Source organism: Nelumbo lutea, chromosome 3, assembly GCF_056320005.1.
Source record: "Nelumbo lutea isolate HS-2025 chromosome 3, American lotus-T2T, whole genome shotgun sequence".
NCBI lineage: Eukaryota > Viridiplantae > Streptophyta > Magnoliopsida > Proteales > Nelumbonaceae > Nelumbo > Nelumbo lutea.
Window position 1 is genome coordinate 47,601,417 of NC_142686.1, and position 18,524 is coordinate 47,619,940.

Below are 18,524 nucleotides of genomic sequence, written 5' to 3' on the forward strand. Positions count from 1 at the left end.
TTGATCATATGTTTATGCTATTAAGGTACCAGCCCCCGAAGTTTCAACAATTTGACAGGAAATGTAACCCTAGGCAACATATTGCGCACTTCGTAGAGACATGCAACAATGTCAGAACTTTTGGTGATTTGATGGTAAAGCAATTTGTACGATTTCAAAGTTTGCAAGAAATAAGCAAAATCAAATATTCAAAAAGAAAAAGAAAAACCAAAACTCATTCTTAAGGAATTGGAAGAGAGAGTGTACGCATTCCCCGACTCAGATGTCCTAGAAATGTTTGATACCCTTTTAATCAAAAAGCTTATAAAACTTCCTAATTGTGAACACCCAAAAGAATGGCAGATTAACCATCCAAGGTATTGTCGTTACCATAAGGTAATCAGTTACCCAATCAAAAAATGTTTTGTCCTCAAAGACAAGATAATGCAATTGACTGACTTAGGAGTTATCGAACTATATTAGAGTGATGACATAACTACCACCAACATGACAACCATTACCTTTGGATCCCTTGAACCTAAAGCTCTTTAATGCCCTCACTGTCCTATCATCTACAAACTTGCATAGGGGGCATTATTAAATCGTACACAAATCCCTAATGACACTTTTGTTTGTGGCCATAAACTAAGGATAGTACTAAATCAATTACAAGTAAAAGCCTTAAGTCCCAAGGAAATCCCTTCACCCTGATCCACCATATCACTCTCAAAACATGATTGAACTATCATTACACAACAGGAGTCATGTGACACACTAGTCACCTATGCCTTATGAACAATTAAAGTAGAATAAAAGGAGGGTTTAGTCACAAATTCCCCCCAAAAACAAGAAAAGACAAGACAAGAACAATGCTACCCAACCACTACGAGTGGTAACTAAAAAAAATTGAAACAAGTCCCACAACTTCCAGTTACTTTACAAGAATATATACAAAAGGAATTCTTTTCTATAGGATGTATAACCGTGCATACAGTCACATGTTATGCAAAAAGAAAATGAGTCAAATTGCTCAAAATTCATTCCTAGATATGAGCTTAAACTATTTGTGCTCCCGAATACAAGCATAAATTGTATACAAGACTCGTGAGTATAAGTATAAAGTATTCAACTTTCAAAATAACTCAAAATGTACTCTTAGATACGAGTATAAACTATCTACAAAACTCCAAGAGTATAAATATAAGTTATTCGTCATTTTAAAATCACTCAAAATTTACTCTTAGATATGAGCATAAACTGTCTACGAGACTCTTGAGTATGAATATAAACTATTTAACTTTCAAAATATGCTCTTAGATATGAGCATAAACTGTTTACAAAACTCTCAAGTATGCGTATAAACTATTCAACTTCCTAAACAATTCAAAGTTTGCTCACATGTATAAGAAAAAACTGTCTACAAGACTTTTGAGTATGAGTATGAGCTACTTGACTTCCTAAACAACTCAAATTTTGCTCCCAGATACAAGCATAAACTGTATACAAGACTCCCAAGTATGAGTATAAATTACTCGACTTCTTAAATAACTAAAAGTTTGTTCCTAAATACGAGCATAAATAATCTATAAGACTCCTGAGTATGAGTATGAACTACTCGAATTCCAAAAGAACTCAAAATTTGCTCTCAGATACATGTATAAATTGTCTACAAAACTCTCAAGTATGAGTATAAACTATTCAACTTCCGAAAGAACTCAAAATATGCTCCTGGATACAACATAAACTATCTACAAGACTACTGAGTATGAGTATAAACTATTTAACTTCTAAAATAAGTCAAAATATGCTCCCGAATACAAGTATAAACTATTTACAAAACTCTAAGAGTATGAGTATAAACTATTCGCCATTTTAAAATCACTCAAAATTTGCTCTCAAATATGAACACAAACTGTCTGCAAGACTCCCAAGTATGAGTATAAATGGTTCAACCTAATAAACAACAAAAAATGCACTCTCAAATATGATCCTAAACTATCTATTAAGTGCTCTTAGATAAGATCCTAAACTATCTACAAAACCCCAAAGCACAAGTACAAACTACTCTGTAAACTATGTCATTACTTGATTCCTTCAATGGTGCATAGGCAACTTGAAAAGATGCAGTCACAAAATAAACAAATTATTATGTGTTCTACTCTTGGCCCCCACGAGTATAAACTGTGAATGGCCAAATAAAAGAAAAAAAAATATCTTGGTCCACATAAGTTTAAACCATAAATAATTCAAGGAATTCTTGATCTTAAGAGTATAAACTTTATTGGGCCCACTAAGAGGAGATGCTTTTTTAGGTGGGACCCAATGTATTGGCCCATTAAATCAAGGAAACACTAGTAGGGTCCAGTGAAAATGCAAATTAAAGGAAATGATAGGCTTAAGCCTTTAATCACTTGATTTCCAAATACACCGACCCTATACAAGAGATCAAACTGTAAAAAAAATCACAAATTGAAATCTATCATGGCTAACATATTGGCAAAATTTTAAATTGGATTTATTGGATACCATTTAAAAGGCAATTGAGAGGCTTAATTGGTCTAACAAAGAAAGAAATCGTGGCTAGTTAATGGATTGAATGCTACGTGGCCCAAATCCCTTTGCCAAATGGCACTTGATCCCAAGTGTTGGGATTTTAGTCAAACCCACTTACCTTAACAAGGCATGTTGAGGATTAGTAAATTGATCACCGAATCATCAAAATTGGTGAATCCATATCAATTACAATTTATAATAGAAAGAAACAATAGCTGGCCGAAGATGGTTCTTCTCATTTGAATTCAAATTTTTGGGTTGACTCACCAACAAAGAGCATTATAAATAGATGAAGAAAGAAGGGCATGCCCTGTTCGGGTTTTCCTCTTTGGCTCCCTCCAGCAGCCAGCAGCTCCCATGTTATGTTTCAACTTTTCTTGTTGTAAACTAGAACTTTGACTCCTCAACTACTAAAGCTTCAAAATTGCTATAGTCCCATGTTACATGAGTCGGAGAATTTAGTCATTTGAGGTGCTACAAATCAAAGAAATCATCTATCAAATTACTACAAACAATAAATCTTCAATCAAGTTATTGCAACCTAAAAGAACTTCATCGAATCATTACAACCAAAGGACCTCTTACAACTAAAGTCGTCAAGCTTTACGGGTCATGTCCATGACAAGCTACAAATACAAGCTCAGTTGTGTCTGTGGCAAGAGAATCATAGGATATTATTAAAAAAAAAGAAGAAAAAAAAGAATTTATACCCCACTTACATTTCTGCAGAAAAAAGTAATTGAGTTTCTTTAAATTTGTCCACATTATTTTTTGTACTCCAAAGTTAGCATGAAATTTGTATCAACATTCCCATTTCAGGGGGATTCCATCTAACCAACTTATAACCTTTAGAACTTTGTTGCCCTTTGGGATTAGATAAGCTTTCTTGAAATTCAACAAATGAGAAGTGGGCTTTTTCTACAACTTTAGAGAGGGGGATTGAAATGTCCTTAAATACTCTTAGATTCCTTCTTTTCCAAAGTTGTCATAATAGGAAAACATATTTACATCTTCTTCACCACAAAAGTTACAATCGCCATCAATATTTGCACCTTTACTCCTAAGAAGAGATATAGAGGGAAGCCTGTAATTTAATAAAATGTACAAAAGAACCTATAACTTTAATTTTGGTGTGCATTTAAGATTCCAAACATTCTTATTCCAATTGAACCCACTCACATGATTCACCAATTGCTTACACTTAAAGGTGGTAAGCGGATTTGGAAGAGAACTTCTCATTAGTATTACACCACCAAATCATTCGATCTTCCTTTTGGCTAGAAGGGATGAAAGTTGCCTTAGTCTTTAACCAAATGTCATGCATTTGGAACAAGGTTACAATTTTGCTCCCTACTCCAAACATTCCTTTCTTGGTCAAGAACAATACTAACCAATAGACTTTCATTTTCAATTGTTCCCTAAGGGATCATTTCTGATATTGTCCTTTCCCCCATCCATCTATCATTCCAAAAGTTCATTAATCTACCATTGCCAATCTCCCATCCAATACCCTTGTTTAAGAGATCTCATGTAGTTATTTTTAACAACTTCAACCCATAAGTTGTTTTTTTTAGTGAGAATTTTCCTTCTCAACTTAGCTAGATTAGTTTCATTCACCCATAAAAGGTTTTTGAGACCCATACCCCTTGGCTCTTAGGCGTACAAACCCTTTCCCAACTCAAGAGGTGAATCAGCTTTCTACCCTCTGAATTGGTCCACAAGATATTAAATACTCATGCAACCTTTTAATGTAACTAGGCTTACCAGCGTGAGCCCAGTCTAGGCTCAATTGGAAAGATTGGTCTTCAGGCCCAATCTGGGCTTGGACATTAGACCCAATAGGTTAACCTCAGCCCACCCGACCATTTGTAAAGTGTAGGAGATATAAATGTTTCTAGTTTGATTTTCATGCCAAACATCGCCTTAATTGTGCAGAACTCTCAATCTAGTTTCTAGCTACCAATCGAGGGCTGGCTTGGTGGTGTATTAGTTTGTTCCAGTATTGATGTTGAATCAAATCCTGTAACCAGCACTTTGGGGAAAAAGAGGTTAGGAGAAGTTATTAATGGTACATAACACTAAAAAAAAAAAAAAATCTAGTTTCTACTTTCTACCTTCTGGGGGATCTATTGAATGAAGGAATTATGAATTATCGTGCTTATTGTCTCGGCGTAATTTGTCCACCTGTTTTATTACTCGATGCCCCATTTGTACACATGGCAAATTCGGCTGGATGCTCGGAGTTTTTGCTGAATTCGCATGAATTCGCATGTGGTGTGAAATTATATTAGTAGAGGGAAGGTATATTGTTGGTAGGTGATCCGGATTCTATTAGGCGCGCCCCACAAGCACATCCAACCGCGCACAATGACAAGTACGAGAGATATTCCCAATGCACGGTTGGATGTGCGTGTGAGGCGCGCTATGTGCGAGGCCCATTCGAACTCGTTTTTACTTTGCAGAAAATCCCGTCGCGTTTCCGTTGGGGGTCTGCCTGTTACAGGGAAACAAGCAACCCATCAGCTCTTTTCTACGTCTCTCATCAGCTCCCTCGCTCCGCAGAACAGAAATGGCAGCACTGCAGGCTTCGCACACCTTACTGCACTTCAGACTTCCCAAAACTCTCCGCTTCTACTCTCATCGATCTCCAAACCCTTCTCTCTTCTTCTCCCTAGTCCATACAAGCGGTAGATTTCCCTCCCTTCGTGTCCGTTCTTCCTTATCCGGCGAATTGCCATATCAATCTATCGGTCGATTTTCGGTATATAAGCCTCCGAAAGGCCGAAGTTCCGACGGGAAATATGCTGCCAAATCTTCTGGAAAGTTCTCCGGTGGGGAGAAAGTCGATGGGCTTTCTGCCGGCATTACCGACGAATGGGGAGACAAAGTCGAACCTGAAACAGAGACTTCGGAGGCGAAGCTCTCGGATGCTGATCCTCCCAGAGATGAAGATGAATGGGGAGGTGGTGAAGCGAGTACGGACCGTAATGTGTATGATGGAAATTCGACTGACAAATCTTCCGGCAAGGTACCCGGTGAGGAGAAAGTCGACGAGGCTTCTGCTGGCATTACTGACGAATGGGGGTATAAAGTCGAACCCAAAGAAGAGACTTCGTACACGAAACTCTCGGATGCTGATCCTCCCAAGGATGAAGACGAATGGGGAGGAGGTGAGGCGAGTACTGAATATACTTCAGGGCGTAGCAACCCGGCCGTGTACGATAAGCTTGAAGACTTGAAGCGGTGCTTGGTTGAGACTGTTTATGGTACTGATTTCGGGTTCCAAGCATCTGGAGAAGTTAGAGCAGAGGTTTTGGAGTTGGTTAATCAGCTTGAAGCGTCAAATCCGACTCCAGCGCCCGTGGAGGCGACGTTCCTTCTTGATGGAAATTGGGTGTTACTGTAAGTGGGTTTTCTTTTTTATCTTGGTTTTAATTCTAAAAGGTTTCTATGTGATCGAAGATGTTTGAATAAATTTTATCTGCTTGTCAGTAACATGGGAAACTGTTATATCAATCTGCTATTAAAATCAAGCACAAATGAGATCACCAAAGAGAATCTAACCCATAGGATTCACTTAAATGTAAAGAAGGCTCCAATTGTAATAAGATGGGTTTTTAATAGTGGGGAATGTAGTGGTATGCGGTGGGAGGCCGGAAGCAAAGTAATTGCTTGGCTGGAGCAGAAGAGGTTATTTTGTACTGGATCAAGCAAAGTAATTGCTTGGTTGTGAAAAGGTTTCATCTTTTCAACTCGATTATAACTTAGTTGATTCTCCTTTAATTTTTACCAGCAACTAGAATTCATTAGGAAAGAAGGGAGATGGAAGCAAGTACTAAATGAAGTAGAACATTTCGTGGAGCCAACTAATGGTGAAATTATAGAATTAGTTTCTAAACATGCAAAACTGGGGAAGGAAATGAAGGTGGGAAAACATAGAGAATTTTCTCATGCAAGAAGTATAGAATCTTTTATATACTGGGAGACATAAAATCATATTGATGCAGCTCAGTTGATGTTTATTTTACATTTAAAGAACGGTTAGGGAGATTGAGGACCAGACATTCATACTCTCTTCTCATTTTTTTTTTGTTCTTTTTAAGAGGTATTATATTGCCTTCCTGAATCAAAATGCATCAGCCCATGTGCATCAAGAAGCTGTACAATGGGAATATACAGTTTAAGAAGGACTTGCATTGCTGTTTACAAAGAAGGTTTCTTATAAAAAAAGAATTGTATGGTATTCTCATCTTTTATTCTCTCCTTTTTTTTCACTTGTTCTGATTAAATATTCTGAGGTTTCTTTTATCCTGTTTCACTGTCTAATAAAGTATTAATTTTCTCAGATCAGGGATTAAAGCAAAATGCAAATAAGCAACATATATAAGGTGGCATTTGGCTCATTAGTAGGTTTATGGTAAGTTACTTGTTGAAAAGTAACTTATTACATAAGTTTTTTATTTGTTTTTGGAGGAAAGCAAGGTAAAATTTGTTTATAATACAACCATCTGAAAATTGCAAAGATGAAGAGAGGACCCAAAAGATAAGTGAGGGACTGTAGTCAATCAAAAATGGATGCAAACCAACAAGAACAAAACTACAAAGAACACCCATCAACCCTCAAACATATTTTCCCACCCAAGTATGCTCAATCATATGAAGTCTGGAAATACTTGTTAACTGAAACCTAGGAACCTAATCTGCTCATAACCTTGTTCACCAAATCCTTCTCCTGAAGGGCCTTGTTTGCAAAAGCTCTATTATCACATAAACTACTCATCATCAGTTCTAAATAAGTTTCATTTACTTTGCCTAATTTACTTAAGTTTACTTATCAAAGCTATTTTACAGATGGGAAACCAAATGTGCTTTTTTACTTTTATACTGATGATCAATTGATATCAGTAGAAATGTTAATACTTATCTGTGGTGAACCAAACTTCCTCTAAGAGGGGAGGGGGCAGAGAAAAGGAACTACCAATGAAAACCAGAAGCATAAACATTAGAAAAAATATCTACACCCCCTGCAACCTCCACAAGAAAGCATCCCAACACTTGCACCTGACTCTAAACTACCATGGTGTTGTCAAAACCTTATGCTTTGCGATACGGTTCAGGATTTGAATCATGAATCCCAAGAGTTTTGATTCGAATCTTATGTTTGACTCCTTTTTTCCAAAAATTTTACAAATTTTTTTCTTTTTGAATCTTATGATTTGATTCATAAAGCTTACAATTTATACAGTTTCTACAGTTCAGTATGATTCAAATAAATTCAATTAAGAAGTAGTTCTCTACTTTCTTATGTTTTTATTTATATTTAGTTTTGCCAAGGGAGATTTTTTTTAATGCACTTAATAAAAAATGATTTATTTACGTTATTTAAGACTAGAAATTGAGTTTATTTTCCATCATATGTAGGTTAAAGAGTCATTGTATGTGGATTTGTTTGACTTTCAAGTCAAACTTGGTTATATCATCTTAGGCTTCTATTGTATAAGTGGTAAATCCTATTGTTTTAGGTACATATATGGTAGGTATAGATTAAAATTAGGGTAAAGTCACTTTCCTATATATATTCAACCTTTTAATATATCTATATTTATTTTTTTGACAAGTTTGTAAAAACTAGAAATAATCTTACGATTTATGACACGGTTTACGATTCAATTCAATTCAGCTTTCTCTATGATTACGATTTTTAAAACACTTCTAATCAGTTTTTAAAAGCTCCACCTGATCCTTCTCCCCCTACTACATCTACCACCCTTGTTACTTCCCCATCCCCCCTCCCACCCCACTCCACACACACATGTGCACGTGCACACACCCTTTGGAATAGTGTTTTAAAAGATATGTGATGTGCCTTAAGGCTTGGAAAATTCCCTTAGGTTCAACTTTGAGGCTTATCCTCACACTTTTGTTTGATGGATAACAAAAATTTTATTACTAAATAAAATAAAAAGTTGATACCAGTGTTTTAAGACTCGAACAGGACACAAAACCAGAATGCTCGCCAGCTAATGGGTCAAGTGATTTGATTATGAGCTACCCTTGTCTCTTCCCCATCCTCTCCACGCCCCCCCCTCCCCACCCACCCACACCCACACCCACACACACACACACATGCATGTGCACGTACAAACACCCTTTGGAATAGTGTTTTAAAAGATATGTGATGTGCCTTAAGGCTCGGAAAATTCCCTCATGTTTAACTTTGAGGCTTATCCTCACACTTTTGCTTAATGGATAACTAAATAAAATAAAAAGTTGATACCAGTGTTTTAAGATTCAGATTGGACACAAAACCGGAATGCTTTCCACGTAATGGATCAAGTGGTTTGACTATGAGTCGCAAAAAAATATAGATAATAGATTTTGCAATTCATAACTCAAATGTAAGTGGCAGGTAGATGTTTAAGGTGCTACTTTCAACACAAACGATCAGGGTTCAAATCTCATTTCTTGCATTCTGTTGAAAATATGTACTATTCTCTCTCTCTCTCTCTCTCTCTCTCTCTCTCTCTCTCTCTCTCTTTGGTATATATATCTCAATATACACACACACACATAAAACTAAGCATAAAATGTGTAATGGCTTAATAGATTGACACTATTGCATGTTATATTGAGATCTAAAGTTCGAGTCTTGCCATTTGCATTTTAAAGTTTATGTGGATTTAGTGATCCGGTTGGTTGGACTATTGGATTGTTGAAACCCAACCAATTTTCAATAGTCCACTAGGTTTTGACCAGTTCTTCTGGTTTTCCAGAAAAATGAAAATAGGGGTTAAAAAAACTAGAATGTCTTCAAGCTCTCAGTTTGAATGGTCCAACTGTTTGATCATGTCCAAGTCTTAAAACATTGGTTGATACATAGAGATGCAGGATGTGGTTAGCCTTGGCTAACCACCTGATACATTGAGATTACAATTATAGATTCCTTTGATAAACCAAACCTCAATACAATTGCTCTTTCCCAACCCCTTGCTTTGCCAGGTTTTCCAGCCGATTTGCTAGTCCATTTGCATATCCAGGTACCCAATTTATAGTTGCTCCCAACCCTTGAATTAGTTGCTACAATTCTCTTATGATATGTCTAGATTTCCATGGTCTATTCTTATTACCCCTAAGTAGGGGTGCAAGTTGGGCCAGGTTAGATTGGGTTGTTGTCAACCCTAGCCCAGTCCAAGGTTCTGAACCCCCAACCTGACCTTCAACCCGTTCTAGTCAACTCTAACCCTAACCCAACCTAAAATCTTTCAACCCTAACTCAACCCAACCCAACCCAACCCGATCTTCTCCCATCCTCTTAAAATCTCATAACATCTCTCAAATTCTCTTAATATTTGATTAAGAGACCTATGTTTAACTTTTATAATCATATATTAACCATAGTTTTATTGGTATTTTCTTGTTTCATGTTTTATTATAAAACCTAAATTATGGAATGAAAATCACTAATGATAGTTTGTCATTTGGACCAGGGCTTAAGAATTAAGACTAAATAGATTGATCGTATGTGGTGGGACTATAATACACATGTACAAAGCATTAGTAAAGTTGGGTTCATATTGGGTCGAGTTGCCCAAGTGGTCAACCCTAATCCAACCCAATGTAAAGTTGGATAGGAAAAACTCAGCCTTAACCCTAACCTGAGCATCAACCCGACCTGCCCCAACCTGAATTTTTTGGGTTGGGTTTGGGTTAACCATTAACCCAACCCAAGTTGCAGCCTTACCCCTAAGCCACCTGGTTACCACATGTGAGTCACCTTTAACAAAATCTTGGCTAAAGTGCTTGTTGAGAGAATGAAAGGAGTCCTTGGTAGTGTTATCTCAAATAACCAAAGTGCTTTTGTTCCGGGTAGGCAGATGCTGGACTTTGTTCTCATTGCCAATGAGCTCATTCATTCCAGGAAAAAAGAAGGTTCCCCAGGGTTGATTTGTAAACTTGATATTGAAAAGGCCTATGATCATGTCAACTGGAGATGTGTTGATCTTGTGTTACATCAGATGAATTTTGGGCAGAAATTGAGGAATTGGGTTAAAGTCTGTATCACTTCTCCAAAGTTCTCAATCTTGGTTAATGGATAGTTTGCAGGTTTCTTTGATAGCTCTAGGGGTCTTGGACAGGGCGACCCCTTGTCTCCTCTTCTATTTATATGTGTAATGGAGATCCTCACTCTATTCTATAAGAAGGCTACAGATTTAGGTGAGTGGGAAGGTTTTGCAATTGTGCCAGGGGGGAGAGAAGGTGAATATTCTTCAATTTGCAGTGGATGCCTCTCCCTCTCAGGTGGAGTTAATCCTTGGGATCTTGTCTTGGTTTGAAGTGACAACAGGTCTAAAAGTTAATTGGAACAAGAGCCAAATTATCCCAGTGGGCCAGGTTTCCAACTTAGCAGAGAGAAGGTGAATATTCTTCAATTTGCAGATGATACGTTGTGTTTTGTGGATGCCTCTCCCTCTCAGGTGGAGTTAATCCTTGGGATCTTGTCTTGGTTTGAAGTGACAACAGGTCTAAAAGTTAATTGGAACAAGAGCCAAATTATCCCAGTGGGCCAGGTTTCCAACTTAGCAGATTGTGCTGGTATCTTGGCTTGTCAGATTGAGTCCCTTCCAGTCAAATATTTGGGACTCCCTCTGGGGGTAAGTGGTGGTTCTCCTGCAATTTGGGACCTGGTTATTGAGAGAATGGAAAGAAAGCTGGCCTCTTGGAAGGCAAAATGCCTCTCCTTTGGGGGTAGGGTGACTCTGATTAAGAGCACTCTCCCCAATTTACCCACCCGCTTCCGGTCTCTATTCTTTATTCCTAACAAGGTGGCAAATCATCTTGAAAAGCTTCAAAGGAGTCTTCTTTGGAGAGGATGGGAGGAGAAAAAAGTGCACTTGGTGAGTTGGGAGCAAGTTTGCCTCCCCAAAGTTGAAGGGGGGTTAGGCATAAGGAAATGAACCCCCTGCTGATTCTTTCCCCCTCCTCTTCCAGTGTGCTTCGGATCAAGAGGTTTCAGTTGCAGAGTGCTATAGTGTATCTGGTGATTCAATTCTTTGGTCTCCTTCATTTTGAAGGAACCTTTATGATTGGGAGGTGGAAGAGGCTTTGAATCTGTTGACCTGTCTTCAGAACCAAGAGTTGGATTACAGTTCGGAGGATAAGTGGCATTGGAAGTGGAACTGTGATGGGGTGTTCTCTGTCAAATCTCTGGCTGCTAACCTCGGTAGGAGGGGTGTTCTTGATTTTCCTGATCGACAAGTGTAGAATCCCAACAGTCCAACTAAAGCCAACTTCCTAGTTTGGACTATGGCTCTTAATAAATGTCTTACTAGAGATAACCTAGTGAGAAGGGGCATTCAGGTGTTGGACTTGTCTTGCAGTCTGTGTGGGAGGAGTGCTGAATCTACTGACCGTTTGTGTATCCATTGCCCGTATTCTGCTCAGTTGTGGAACCATTTCCTCAGCTCCATGAAGGTAAGTTGGGTGATGCCGAGGTCGATTAAAGAGCTGTTGTGTTGCTGGCAGCTTATGGGTTTGAGCAAGAAAAAGAAGACTGTCTGGAAGATGATTCCAATTGCTGTAATTTGGTCCATCTGGACTGGGAGGAATAGAAGGTTTCAGTAACAAGACCCTAAGTCCGGAAGAACTAATTCAGAAATCAGTGGGCAAGCCGATGTCTTGGGTGTCTGTGGCTGCGGATTTTAGAAATTGTAATGTGTCAGATTTTTTTCTTTCTAGCTCTTGATGGAATGTGTATTTGCTGTTTTGATCAGTCAGCCTTTTCTGGGACTGGGACTGATCTCAGCCTCCTGTGTGTAATTTCTTATCAATAAATATTACTTTACCTTTTCCAAAAAAAAATAATAATTTAGCCTATCCACTAGTACCCTCCTATAAATGCTTGCTTATATTTAGTATCCCTTGCCATAGCCTATCCATTTCATCTCTTAGTTCTTTTTTTTTTTTTTTCTTATCTCTAATTGTGTAAATATATTATCTTTCTTATTAATACTTGAGATAAAATAGATGAGAATCATTTGTTGTTTTTCTATTTTTCTTGGTAGGTGATTCCTTATCAATCACTTTGAATGATTTTTCTCTTTACTATTAAAAGGGACAAATGATAGTCTATATTTGAGTATTTTTTAATAACCTATCAGGACATCCTCTTAAGAGGGCACAACATTTTTCTTTCCTTTTTATGCCTATTTTTACTTGAAGCATACTCATTATTTCTTACTCCTTCAGGGAGTTTTTTTTTTTTTCTTTTGTTTTTGTTTTGCATGTTGATATTCTGTTAGATTACCACTTTAATTCAGTTTTTGATTTGGAAATCCTGTTATTTTATCCTTCTAAGTGCAAAACATGGTAACTCGTGTAAAATCTGAACCTTGGTGCATGTTGTTTCACTCTCCTGTCAAAAACTCTGTAGTATTCTCTTGTAAGTCATGTATCTTTCTAGGGATCAGGTGTCACATCCCCACCTGCAACTGTAACCCTTACTCATTGTTAATATAACTTTTGAATTCTGATAAGGAGGTCAGTAGGGTTGTTCTTTGATCTGACAAAATGCAGGGAAAGCCTCCTCACGGAGGGTTTACTGAGATTCCTGCATATTGTAATTATCTTTTTGCTTTCAAAAAATATAGGAGATGGTCCTTGGTAGACTGGACGGGAGCATGATTTCATGTGAGGACCTCAATTGGTTGAGACTTGGGATAAACCTTAGTAGGTAATGCTGATCAGCTGATGATGACATTGAGTTGGTTTCTGGTTCATTAGGTACACAGCGTTTTCTGAGCTCTTGCCTCTTCTAGCAGTTGGGAGAATACCATTGTTGGAGATTAAAAGGATATGCCAGAAGATTGACACCAAAAGCCTGACCATAGAGAACTCAACCTCACTCTCTAGTCCTTTTGCCACTTTCTCTTTCAGTGCATCTGCTACTTTTGAAGTCCGAAGCCCTTCAAGAATACAGGTACCATCACATACATCTTAGTTTAGCTGAATCAATTGCATAAAAGCGATCTGATTAGATAATTGTACCCAGTTGATCAATTGTTTATTTTGAGTACTGGAAATAGAATTTTCAAATATTTCAGATTTGTTACAATCAGCAGGGTGGGAGTGTTTTGACTGGGGGTATCATCTAATGGCGTTAATTATCTGTGTTCTGATAGAGAGGACAGCGCGTTCTCAAGGGATACACAGCGTCCTCTATGAGATATCCCCAATTTTTCACTATGGCATAAGTGCATATAGAACTGTCTTTTCTTAACTATCCATTTGTGACTTCAATTTAATATATGCAGGTCCAATTCAAGGAAGGGGCCTTCCAACCACCGGAGATAAAGTCTACTTTTCATCTCCCTGAAAATATAGATGTTTTTGGCCAGAAAATTGATTTGTCACCTGTGCAGCGATCCCTCAACCCTCTGCAAGATGCTGTGGCAAGTGTTTCTCGTGCAATCTCTGGCCAGCCACCTCTAAAGCTTCCAATTGCACAAGAAAGGTCCCAATCCTGGCTGATAACAACTTACCTTGACGAGGATCTTCGGATATCAAGAGGTGATGGTGGCTTGTTTATTCTTGCAAAAGAAGGTAGTCCTCTGCTAGATCAGTAGCCACAAAGCAACTGGTGAGGGCTAATAGATTTTGTGTATTGCGTTTATTTCTTTCTATTGTACATTTCTAGTTTCTCAATGGAGAATAAATTCCTAAGTTAAGGGCCCTACTCCTACCCCTAGGCTGCCCTATGACTACAAAGTATGCTTCGTTAGGCTCGGTTTGTTACACTGTGAATTTCATTTTCCACTGGTTTTAAATAATGGTAGTGCAAATAGGTTGAGTGTAAATTCTGGTTTATTACTTTCACTTCAGATTTGGTTTGCTCTTATTTGTTTCTGAACTACCTTTCAAGTTCCAAGTTATTCCCCGATCAATTTGTCACGTGTTGTATCTTATTGGCCTACACAGAATTGTAGAGGATTCGAATTGATCTAATACAAGCAGAGTAAATTTTCTGCAACCACAGAACTTATTACCTCCCTCCTTAAGGTTGAGTTTGGAAACGATGCAAATAAGTGTGAATGTAAATATGTAGAGTGTAAAACAGTCCATATCAATTGCAAAGTTGGGCTGCACTGACAAATTTATCTTCTTACTAGACAGACTTTTAGCCACCTTGCATTTATGTTTTTTTAGATGTCAGGAATTGCAAGGGGGGAGGGGGAGTGCAGCTTGGTTTTGCAGAATTTGGATTAGCTGAATGTAAATACATGAGATTCACAGTGAAAGTCAGTCGGACCTCAACCGTGTTAAGCAAAAGCCAGTCGGACCTCAACCAAAAAAGAGATAGACCTCTTTCAAGAATCCGCCATTAAATCTCTCACAGAGCTCAAGAAAAGTTTGAGGAGAGAGAGCCCTGTAAATCACATTAGGTGGCTCCACTAACAGAGATTTTGCTGACTTTGTAGAAGCCAAACTCATTAGCTTGAATTTGACTCTTCGACAACCTGATGATTGTTGGAACAGAGTACGAGCTGGAGCTACACACCTAGAAGCTTCCCATTGGCCCCCTAACTCTAAGCAATGAAGCCGCCTCATGAGCTGTCGACCGGATATCATCAACAATGAAGCTTCCCCATGAGCTGGACGATCGCCTTCTAAGTTGTAACACCGCAACGTCATAGGTAGTGACTACTATCTCCGGCGTTTCGAGGTTGTCCAACCAAATATTCGTTTTCTTCCCTGGCTTACGCATCTCCGACAGCCATTTCCCCATTTCCGCCTCCAAACGGCGAGGGTTGTAGCAGCAGTTTCGATGGCGTTGTTGTTTGGGCGGTGGAGATTCAGGTACTCGCTGGGGCGGTTCGGTACTGTGTAGAGACGGTGGGGAGGGAAGAGCAGAAAAACCGGCGACTGTTATCCCAAAAGAATCGCTTTACATAAATCCATTTATTTCCCCTCTTCTCATTCTGGCCCAGATTTACCTTATTTCATCCACCAGTTTTCACCGGTCAATGGTGATAGCTGTTGGTCGCTACTGATCAGAGAGGGGGAGAGAGTGAGATTAAAAATGGTGGATTCGATTCGGTATGGGCGAGAAGAAGTGCGTTTAGTTCACCTCGCACATTTTCATCACACACACGTTTCAAGGACGCGTAGCGCGTATTAATGGTGCGCGAATGATGCACGCATCAACTCTGCCCTGATGGAAGCCGGACTCTAACACAATGACCTGTTACATCATAATATAAATATAAGATTTTGTAAATATGATAAGATATGTGCAATTGTGGTTAAATGGATTATTTTTGCTTGGCTTTTTTTATACAAGTGATTATGTTCAAAAAGTAAATTCAACATTATTACGCACACACATATCAAGCCCACCAACCAGTCCAAAAAACCCAGCTTTCAGCTTTCAGATGAGCCTAGAGGAGAGATTACACACAGTAGACTATATAGAGAGAGGCCCATTGTAAAATTTTCAAAAAGTAGTTGACAGAGAGTCCCGAGCAAGGAAAGAAAGATTTCTCGTGGTTCTCCCGCTAATTTTGAAGTATGTCAAGAGACCAAGTGAGGGTTATTGGGGATTTCATTTGGATTGTGAAACCAAGCAGAAGGAATTGTCGTTGACGTCTGACCTAAACGCCAACTATCTCCATTAATGGTGGGATGGATAATACAATTTTTGCTTAAATTCTACGTGTTTTTTGTTCTTACAAAGACATCAATACATGATGCAAAACCTCTTCTTCTTCTTTGCCTTCAATCGAAATATTCAGTTATTCATCAACAGATGACGCGAAGGGATTAATTAGTTCCAATGTGAAGGAAGAAATCCAAGGCAAATAAATGCGACGACCAATCTGAAGAGTTATGTAAGCTGCAAAGTGATTTCAAGAAAGTAGCTTTATGGTCGATCCAAGGCAGGTAATGAAGACTGATTTGTATATGGAACCAAAAGAGCGAAGCTTTGGTAGATATGTAGAATGGAGGTTTGAATGTCCGGATCGAGAATTGGAGGTGCATTGGAGATTGAACGATTGTAGATGATTGAAGAGAATTTGTAGCTGTTTCTTTTTTTGAGGTTTGGAGTTAGATTGAGACCCTGAGATAGAATAAAGGATTGATCGAATTGATAAGAGACATAGGGAGGGAATGGGTATCAAAAGAATTGGTGGTATTCTATTCACATAACCAAACCATCTTAATCTATTCTCTCATTTTATTTATCACTTATTGGAGCTATTCCTAGGTTTCTACAGATGACTTCATCCTAATCCTATCCTTTCTAGTTTTTCCACTCATCCATCTTAGCATTCACATTAACGTATTGTTTCTTGACTGTCCAACACTCAATTCCGTACAATATACTTGACCTTACAACTGTTTTATAGAATGTTGGCTACAATGGTCTTGGGAAGGGTAGGCTCAATATAGACCTACGTCCAACATTTTTTCTTTGGCACAAGGTGACTCGCTCAAATTCATGTTTTCATGTTCCTCAACCCAGGAGTTTACCATTATACCAATTAATGGTCCCTATGCTATAATGTAAAATGCAAAACACATACAACATAAGAAGGTAGTGGAGTTGCCAAAAAAGGCTGTGATACTAATTTTCAGTCTCATTCTTTTTGCATAAATTATAATCTATATTGACTTCATTTATAAAATTAGTAAGTGTACACGTGCTTTGCACGTGACAATTCTAGATGATGATAATTATAGTAATAATATATCCAAAAATTTTTATAAACTTTATGTATTTTTTATTTTTCATTATTAATCAAATATAGATTGCAGAATTCAAATATGATTACATAAATACATCATCCAAATATGTGATAGCTAAATCGAACTGTGAATTTTCAAGTATCATTGACATGCCTACTTGTTTAGCTAGACTCTTCTTTTTGTAGTGTTTTATCTTTTTGGTGTATCTTTTTTTTTTTGTTCATTTATCAAAAAAAATGTAAAATTTATATAGAGGGAATGAAACGAAAAGTAGTAGTTTAATTTACAATTTAAACCTTGCAATTAAATATGGACTAAATTCAAAATTGAGTATTTTAGTCATTGCTTTAGAAACCGGACCAGACCGAACAACCAAACCATTTTGGCTTGGGAACTAGTCAAGTCACTAGTTCTATTTTGGCCTTGAACCACTATTTTATAAAAAAAAAAAATGTTGAAATCGTCAAAGAACTGCCAACCTAGACAATTTAACCATTAAAATGTTCAACTTGATTAACGGTTCTCTGGTTGCTTTCAAACTAATTTCAAATTTTTTATTTATGTTAAAATAAAATTTAGAAAATAAAAAAATGAAAAAAAAAAAGTTTCATATCTCATAATTTTGTTCAATTATTCACAATGGCCAAAATTAGTTAGAGTTTTTTAGTTTTTTTTTTATTTTGATCTTGAGTTCTCGTTTCTCTGGTTCTTTTTAAGTTGTAACAACAAAAAAATTGCAACTCTAATGAAGAAATAAAAAATTTGATGCAAGAGATGAGAGATTAAACACTGATCTTATATTAAAATTTGATATACACCAAGTCACTAATGAAACAAACGATGTAAGATTTGAGAGAGATGAGAAAGATGTAAGAAGAGGGCAAACAATGCTGTAGTGGTGATGATGATGAACATGGAGATAGCCTCCAATGGCTTCTTCTTCTTCTTCTTCTTCTTCTCAAGTCGAAATGGTTATGCAACAATGATCGGTGAGCATGGTGACAACCACCTCTGATGACGCTTCCTTCTATTCTTCTTCTTCTATCTCTTTTTTAAAATTTCTCAACTTTAACCAGCTGTCTCCTTCTTAAAGTCTTATACTCCTCTCTCATAATAATGTATATAGACGGTGGACTTTAACCTAATCCTAATCCAACGATCAAAATAAAAAGTTACATTATAATTTACATCTTATCAGTTTAATCCACTCAAATTGGATGATTAAACCCCTAACCTGGAAACCGGAAGCC

The 18,524-nt window shown here is 37.6% G+C and overlaps 1 protein-coding gene and 1 long non-coding RNA gene across 2 annotated transcripts; both read left to right on the forward strand.

Annotated features, from left to right (window-relative positions):
- Positions 1-4,996: 4,996 nt before the first annotated feature.
- LOC148864762 (plastoglobulin-1, chloroplastic-like) lies at positions 4,997-14,384 on the forward strand. The gene is made up of 3 exons (XM_088980509.1): positions 4,997-5,934; positions 13,312-13,507; positions 13,842-14,384. Exons 1-3 carry the CDS (start codon positions 5,102-5,104, stop codon positions 14,151-14,153), a joined length of 1,341 nt encoding a protein of 446 aa, XP_088836635.1. The 5' UTR covers positions 4,997-5,101; the 3' UTR covers positions 14,154-14,384.
- Positions 6,646-13,261, forward strand: LOC148864763 (uncharacterized). Its single transcript, XR_016110592.1, has 3 exons — positions 6,646-6,767; positions 6,879-6,949; positions 13,179-13,261. It is a non-coding gene; the product is annotated as an uncharacterized LOC148864763 (long non-coding RNA).
- Positions 14,385-18,524: the final 4,140 nt, after the last annotated feature.

Bases quoted from the DNA above. Each gene is read 5' to 3' on its own strand.
- LOC148864762 (XM_088980509.1), top strand. From the start codon at position 5,102: ATGGCAGCACTGCAGGCTTCGCACACCTTACTGCACTTCAGACTTCCC. The intron at 5,935-13,311 runs GTAAGTGGGTTT...CTGGTTCATTAG, and splicing joins GATGGAAATTGGGTGTTACT to GTACACAGCGTTTTCTGAGC. The intron at 13,508-13,841 runs GTACCATCACAT...TAATATATGCAG, and splicing joins GAAGCCCTTCAAGAATACAG to GTCCAATTCAAGGAAGGGGC.